The 8,441-nt window shown below is 49.7% G+C and overlaps 1 protein-coding gene across 1 annotated transcript; it reads right to left on the minus strand.

Moving 5' to 3' along the window:
• Nucleotides 1-1,444: 1,444 nt before the first annotated feature.
• Fzd5 (frizzled class receptor 5) lies at nucleotides 1,445-8,147 on the minus strand. Its single transcript, XM_051190359.1, has 2 exons — nucleotides 7,998-8,147; nucleotides 1,445-7,714 (listed from the first exon to the last, which is right to left on the minus strand). Exon 2 carries the CDS (start codon nucleotides 7,462-7,464, stop codon nucleotides 5,704-5,706), a length of 1,761 nt encoding a protein of 586 aa, XP_051046316.1. The 5' UTR covers nucleotides 7,465-7,714; nucleotides 7,998-8,147; the 3' UTR covers nucleotides 1,445-5,703.
• Nucleotides 8,148-8,441: the final 294 nt, after the last annotated feature.

An 8,441-nucleotide genomic window follows, 5' to 3' on the forward strand; every position in this document is an offset into this window, starting at 1 on the left:
CTGTCTCAAAACAAAACACAATAAAAGATTGTTAGCATTAGAGGAAATGGGTAAGGAGCAAACAAGGACTCTTAATTATCCATGCATTTTTTTAAATGAGTAATTTTAGATGTACATAATATTACTCCCAAGTTGAAATATCTTTATAAAAACAAAAACCACCTAAGCTCCCAGGCCTAACTAAATCTCCAAACCTGGTCTGAGACTGGAATGCATTTCTCAGAGCCATACTGATCTTAGGCAGACACCCTGCGGAAGCTGCTCTCCATTCCACACCAGAACAGCTGCAGACTCCTAGCATTACTTACCTTTGCCTGATTTAACCTTTAAATCTTCTGAGCCCCCAAATGTAAGTACTTACTATTCTTCTCTCTTCACAAATGAGAAATCTGAAATAAAAGTGTCCTGGATCAGGGCCTATAAGTAGCCGAGCTGGGATTTGAACCAACAATCAGCCTGTATCCTCTGTCCACACACACACAACCATTCTCCCTCTAAGCATGGCTTCCATATGGACAAACTAAAGAACTGTAAATTGAGTCATTAAAAAAAAGGAATGGTGCTATTGCCAACGATTTGGGGGCTACCTTTTCTCCAAGCTTTTAAGTGCCCCCTGCTCTTGCTCCCGTTTCTGATTACTCTCTCCCGCTTTCTCCACTCGGTGAAAGTGAGCCAAGAGAAAACAAGGCGGAGACATACTAGAGTTCTATCCACGTATGTGAATTGTACTTGCTCTTCGGCAGGGTGCCTTTCTGTATTTCTGACTGCCTCCCCCTCCCTGCCATATACTGAAGTCCATTACAATCATACTGACACTGGGTTAAATAGCCATTATTATATTTCTGCCCTATACATTTAAAGCCTTAAATAACCATGTTTGCCTCACATTTTCCCACAAGGCTTGAGAGAGTCCCTGGAGAATATGGCCTTACAGACTCACTTGGATTTTGCTGAGGCAGGAACGCACATGCAGAAGTTAGTCTACCAATAAGCATCCTGACACCCAGTCAAATTATCTGGGGTTGGGGAAGGGAACTGGGTGTCACTCTCAATGAATTGCAGTCCTCCCTCTCGGCTGCTCATTTGAAGTTATTTGAGTTCAACACCTGCCCCTCAACAAGACACACAGCTTATCAAACAGGTGCAATGCACACACGTCTGTCAAACAACACAGACCATGCCTCCAACCTTCCACGGAGCTCCGTTTCTTCAAATGAATAATGGAGCAAATGGCAATGAAGGCAGGAGAGACCCAGGGAACACAGGTGAGGGAAATGGGTTCCTCTTGTGGCTGGAATGTGGTCGATTATCTGATGAACATTCAGTTGCTTACACTTTAAGGCTATCCGAGTCATCTGGTGACAAGTTAGAATCTGCACCTCAGATACTCTTAGAAAGCAAAGCATTTCTCCATAAAGAGGGGAAAAAGACACTCCAGCATTACTGTGTTTTCATCACCGCTGCTTTAATGCATTTTAAAAAGTTATCTACATGAACTGGGAACAAAGAAACAAAAATAGACATTTCTTTGCTTTTCATAAATAACTAATCTCCATATTTGATAAAAATCTTAAACCATTATTTTACCTTCCCACAAATATACAAAAAATTTCCAAAATCATAAAGTCAACAAGTTAAGGATCTTGATACTAACATAACCATATACAATTGCTGTTGTACTTCCAGGCACAAAACAAAACAAAACAAAACAAAACAAAATTCTCTCCAAGATACTCTGGGTTTCCTTTTGTTAGTGTTATGGATTCAGAATTATAATCATTGCCAGTCATTACCTATAAATTCAAGCTGATTGTCTAACAAATAAAATATCACTGGCTCTGACTTGTGAGTGCTGGATTTGGCGTGACAGCGATGGTTCTTACTGCACGAGATAGGCACTATACATGTATACAGATCATATACACAGCACTGAATGCCCTGGACTCAACTACTGACTCGGTATGTGCCTCATTTGGCTCAGTAATAAATTCACCTGCACCAACCCGTATCAAAAGTCACTAAATCTCTCTCATATATATATATATATGTATATATAATATATATTACTTATATACACACCCACAAAACATACATACTATACATAGTTTATAATAACATGAATTAATATTGTCTTAAAATGATGTACCACAGACAGACATTATCCTGGATGGAAAAGAAAAAAAAAAAAAGATCCTGCAATTGTCATCCAGCTACAGAAGATTCTGAGAGCTCAAATCAGGTTAGTCACATCCTGCCTACCCTTCACCCTTCTTTAATGTCTTGATAGAATTTTCTTTCTGAGCTGTCCTCCCCAACCCAGGCTGTTTCTTTCCCAGGATCACTTGATTGGACTACGAAGACGAAAGGACACAGAGAGGCAGCAGGCAATTCTTAGCCACCGTACCTCACACCTGCCTAGATTTGTGATGTGCTCAGTCCTGTTTGCCATGTTCGGTGTTAGAAAGCACTTATTCAAAGCTTTGTCCCTCCTACCCCCCTTGGTCTTTCTGCAGAGCACAAAAGTGAAAGAGGCCTCCTTAGCAGAGCCAGTAGTTCATTAAAATACACAACTGTGCTTCCTAGCTCTGGGGTTCCCATTCTACACTCGCCAGTGCAGGTCACAGATGCTGTTATTAAGGTTCGGTATATGATCCATGACGTTGTCTCCTGGCAGCCAGTGTCAAGATTAGTGCTGCCCTGGCCCAGGAGGGAACAGCCTAATGAATACCAACTTAGAACAAGTGCCATAGGCACATTATTTGAGCTTGTACATGTGCACAATTACACACAAGGCATACACAGGCCCTGGTCACTGGCAATGGTCACATCAAACTATGACAAAAGGGTTGCAAGAAGAAACCAATTAAGGCACCAAGAAAAATGATTTTCATCCAATTTAGACAACTTCAAAATATGAGGAGGGAACTACTATAAAATTAAATACTAATAATAAAAACCTCCCTAACATTTGGCCAGCGGTATCAGCGAGGTCCCATCTCTTTCTTTAGACTACCTAACTTCACCCTCTAACCTGTGTAGCATCATAGTGCTCAGAGAGGTGAGCAGGGGCGGCTAGAACATGCACACTGCAGCTGGAACCAGCACAACTCCTCCCTGCTGGGCAGATGTTGCTGGACTGCCCTACAGATCTTCGTGTCGATCCCTTTATTGTTACCACAACAGAAATGCAAAGTAGAGGAAAATGTGTGGCGGAAAGAGGGGGTGACCATCCACACACCCACACACGCAGCTCCCTCCTCCCCTCCCCTAGAGCAGACTAGAGCCCAAGTCAGTAAGCCTTCAGAGAAGCAGGTGGGCTCTCTTTGTCTCCTTAGGGTAGGAGAGAAAGGAAAAGAGGAAAGAGGAGGACAGGAAACAAAAGAGACCTCTGAGGCTCCTTCCAAACCTAATCCATCGCCTTGGCATGGCATCTGTTTCAGCTTTCTTATTTTTTCAAAGGGAAGTAATTGTTCTTTTTTTTCTCGCTTTGGCATGTTGAAAAAAATAATCATTTTTTTAAAAAGTGAATTAAATCACTTTCATCACTTCATCCCACAACTTTTAGATACACTGTACATCTTTTCTAGATTCCTCCACAGTTTTCTTCCTGAAGAGGGAACAACCCAGACTAGGCACAGTTGACTTGGGCAGCAGATTCCAGGAAGTCATGCTAAACAAACCAAGGGGTCAAGGTGATAAGAAAAGAGCCTCATCTGAAAAACAGCATTTGTGGTGCTGAGACAGGGAGCCTATTGGGCTTCCCGGAAGAGGTTTCAAAATAAACAGAATAAGACATTCATTACAGAGCTTTGTAGCTAGGTGTACGAGGTTTTTCGGGAGCTACTGAAGTTTTAATTTCGGCTCAAGAGTCAGTAAGGGTAGTGAATTTTACAAACATGAACAGCTTCCAAGCAACCTTAAGACTCAGGCCTTAAGCATTTAAATTCCCAGTGGGAACTATGCATTTCTCCACTCAGTACCTGGGAGGTAAAGCAGATTCAAGCTTACCCCCATTTGCTGCAAATGAAAACCGGGATGCCTAGACTCCAGCTGTTTTTCTTGGGAAGCTTTGTGAAGTTTTAATTGCTTGGCCATTTTAGCTTCCTAAATTCAATCTCTACTCTGCCTTGGTCACTGGCACTTCTTTCCCAGTACTGGCCTCACACTCTTAGTGAATGAATGGTTAAACAGATTAGGAAAGCAAACAGACTTTTCTAATAGCAGAAAGACTGGGGGGGGGGAGGTGTTGAGGCTTTCTCAGAAGAGGAAAAGAAATCCGAGGTGAGGGACGGTACCTCCAGCAGTAGCATTACAACTGCCCATATTACCGAGCTTAAGTTATGGGTCCTGTTTATTTTCCAGAGACTACCAGGGATCCGTGTTGCTGCTTTGGGGCCATCTGGCATTAAACTAGCCCTGAATTCAGGGACACTTGTTTTCCTTCCTCCAAGCCCATGTTTGTTCTCAGGTACCTAGCTCCCTCCAGTTGCAGCACCTCTTTAGAGGGTGGGTGTGGTTTCTAATCACCGCTCTCCGGGAGGAGGAATAAGAAAAGCGAGAAAGACTGTTTAGCATGATAAAGGAGGTGGGGTGGGAGGAGCAGATAAACAGCAATGGGAACTTACTTTAATTACTGGAAGCATATCCGTTTTTCGTCCTTTACTCTAAAAGGGAGCCCCCTTTAGCAAGGGTTCCTAAGTACTTCCAGAAGAAGGGAGTGGCTTTACTTTTACTGAAATTTGTAGCACAAGTTTCTTTAAAAATAATAAGGGATCACTGGAGCTCATTAAGAACCACCCACTCCCTCTCCGGCACAAAGTTCAGCACCTCGCCAGTCACCTCACCAGCTCAGAATTCACATTCAACCAATCGCCATCCCTCGGGCACTCGCTCGCTCACTATGGCAAATGTTTATGTCCAGCTCTATAGTGCCACCTCTAACATAGTCAAGACGAGGCGCGGGCTCTTAGGAATGAGCATGACTGCGGCCAGGCTGAAGGGAGCCCAGCGCTTGCAAGGTTAAGGAGGCTCACAAAATCTTTAGCTCCCCAACCTTGTAACTTGGGGATGGTCCTAACCCACATCAAGCTCCATTCCCGGGGAGGTGGGGGGGGGAGGGGGTTATACACAGAACTAGCAGATGGCCTATGGCCTCTATGTGTCCTGGACATTTTAAGCAGTGTAAGGAAAAACTAGTTTAAAAAAATAATCATAAAAAAGATACTCCACACCTTCCCAGTCACAGCAGCCTTTCACTGTTCACATAAACAAACAAACAACAACAACAAAAGACACACATATAGGAAATATATTTTCCCAATTCAAACCACACAACCAAAGAAACCTGAACCGAGGGTAACCTCTTTACAATGACAGCTTGAGGATTGTGAAGCCCCCAAAGCAAAGGTTAATTTTGTTGCCAAAATGCAACAATGTTAAAAATTAAAATACATATAAATTAAAAACAGGGTTCTTCTAAAGAAGGCAGTAAGAAATACAAACTAGAATACACTGCACGCCCCATGGCAGAAGACTGGGGGACAAGTACTCTCTTGAAACCGGCCCCTTTCCCTCTCCAAGCCCCTCAGGGAGGGGGCATCAGCACCAAGAAGGTAAACGGAAGTGACCTTCACAAAGTTACCAAGCAAAACAACCCCCTCCTTCAATTCCGGCACTGTCCCTGGGCCTCGGCCTCCAGGCCTCCTAGACATGCGACAGGGACACTTGCTTGTGGTATGCGGCGGCGGCGGGGCCGGGCGGCCCGGTCCTGCCGGTGAGCGCGGCGCTGGCCTCCACATAGTCCCCTGCGGCCATAGCGCCACCGCTCTTGTGGCCCCGCCCTGAGCTGCAGCAGCAGCGACTGGTGAAGCGCCGCCAAGACTCCAGGGTTTTGCCGGACCAGATCCAGACTCCCGACGTGATGCCCACCACCAGGCACATGAAGTACTTGAGCATGAGCACCCAGTACTCGGGCTTGGCGCGCGGCTGGCCTGCATCAGGTCCTGGACAGGCGCAGGTGAGGGCCGCCTCCCAGCTCTCTCGGTAGTGCTGCTCATACAGGTAGCAGGCCACCACAATGCTGGCTGGCACCGTGTAGAGCAGAGTGAAGATGCCGATGCGGATCATGAGCTTCTCCAGCTTGTCCGTCTTCGTGCCACCCTGCTTAATGACGCTCCGGATGCGGAAGAGTGACACGAAGCCCGCCAGAAGGAAGAGCGTGCCCACCAGCAGGTAGAGTACCAGTGGACCCAGGACAAAGCCACGCAGCGAGTTCAGGTTTTGGTTGCCCACATAGCAGATACCGGCCACAGGGTCCCCATCCACAGAGCTTAGGGCCAGCGCTGTAATCGACTTGACGCTGGGGATGAGCCAGGCAGCAAGGTGGAAGTACTGGGCATAGCCTGCGATGGCTTCGTTGCCCCACTTCATGCCAGCCGCCAAGAACCAGGTGAGAGACAGGATGACCCACCAGATGGAGCTGGCCATGCCAAAGAAGTAGACTAAGAGGAAGACGACCGTGCACAGAGCAGGGCCAGTAGTCTCATAGTGGATGTGGCTGTGCTCGCGGCTGCAGGCGACGCTGGCATGGCCCACGACCAGGCGCACCAGGAATCCCAACGACACACACAGGTAGCAGGCTGACAAGAAGATGATGGGGCGCTCAGGGTAGCGGAATCGTTCCATGTCGATGAGGAAGGTGGCAACAGTGGTGGATGTGGAGATAAAGCACAGCACAGACCACAGGCCAATCCAGAAGGTGGCGAACGTGCGCTCATCGGGGCTGAAGGATGGCTGGTAGCAGGGCACTGCACAGTTAGGCACCTGGCCGGTGCGCACCTTGTTGTACAGAGGGTGTGACTCCTTCAGGATAGGCACGAAGGGTTCGCGGCACGTGCACACAGACTGACCTCCGGAGGGGCACTGGCCCCCGGAAGATGGCGCCCCTGGTGGGCCTGGGAGAGTGGGCTTAGCCGGGAAGGACTTGGGGGATGCGGTGGTGGCTTCGCTTCGGTTATAATCCATGCACAGAACCTCGGCGTCACCGCCTAGAACAGGGAGGCGGTCGCAGCTCATGCGCTCCGGCCAGGCGAAGCCGTACTGGCGCATGAGAGGGGAGCAGCCGGCCTTGGCGCGCTCGCACACCGAGCGGCATGGTGGCAGGGGCTTGTGGTAGTCGGGCAAGCAGATGGGTGTGTACATGGAGCACAGGAAAAAGCGCAGGTCCGGTGAGCAGTGGATCTCCACCAGAGGCCAGAATTGGTGCACCTCCAGGCCTGCCTCGTCCTGCGTGTCGTGGTTAAACTGGTTGGGCATGTGCGTCAGGTTGTAGCCGATGCCTCGGCACATGGGCACCGTGATTTCCTGGCACACCGGGGCCTTGGAGGCAGCCGCTGCCCGGCCCACCAGCTGCGCTAGCAGCAGCAGCAGCAGTGAGGGCGGAGCGGACGGGTCGGGCCGAGCCATCGCCCCCTTCTTCCCCCTGCCTCCCGCTGCCCGAGAGGGTCGGCGATGACCGACGAATCCGCGGCCCCGGCTTCCACCTCTCCGGAATCTTGAGTGTGACGCTCGGGCTGGCAACCTGTTGGTTTCTTTTTCTCTTAAAGAAATCCGTCCAAAGATAAACTGCCTCGGGAAGGCGCTGCCTCCGCCGGCAGCGCTCCACTCCAGATAGGGCTAGAGAGATGATTAGGGCTCCGATTCCAAGGACACAACTCTTAAAAGAGAAGGTAGGGGGAGAAGAAAAATCGCAAACACTCCTCTTAGAGGAGCGCCAACCACTCGGTCTCCGTACGCGGTCTCCAATCTCTAGATTAACTCCTTTCCTCCCCTCCACCTCCTGGAGCCAAACTTCAGACTCCCCGCACCCCACTCCCCACGCCCGCCTCGCTTTCCTTGCCCGGCCCTGCAGGCTGTGCCTGGGGCCAGAGAGCTCAGTCCCCGAGAAAGGGGCAGAGAAACCGGGAGAACTGGGATTAGGGGAAGACGCGGGCTCTTACCTCTAAGGATCCTGCTGGGCGGCAATGTCTGCAGCCAGTCGGGCTCCTCCGTCCCGAGACTCCGAATCCGGCCAGAGCTGGAAAAGTTTAACGACAAGCTAGGTACCTGTGGCGGCGACACATGGCAGCAGGTGGGAAGCGTTTCAGAGAGCAGGTTGCCCCTCGATCACGGCCAGCACGGGCCGGTCAGTCGCCTTCTCTTCCTTCGGCCCCCCCTGCATGATTCGGGCAGAGCAGGGCAGGGACAGGCCGTGCCTCCCACCGGTGTCCCGGAGCCCAGACGAAGGGCAAGGGCGCCGGGCAGCACTTGGGCTGGAAAGCGGAGGGGTGCGGCGGCTGGAGGGGACCCCGCCACTTCACAGCACTGCGAGCAGCCGGCACTGGCCGGGCCGGGACTGCATGGTCCGCCCGCCGCCGCGTCCCGCCAGCCGCTCACCGCCTCCC

The sequence above is a fragment of the Phodopus roborovskii genome, unplaced genomic scaffold, assembly GCF_943737965.1.
Source record: "Phodopus roborovskii unplaced genomic scaffold, PHOROB, whole genome shotgun sequence".
In the NCBI taxonomy this organism is placed as follows: domain Eukaryota; kingdom Metazoa; phylum Chordata; class Mammalia; order Rodentia; family Cricetidae; genus Phodopus; species Phodopus roborovskii.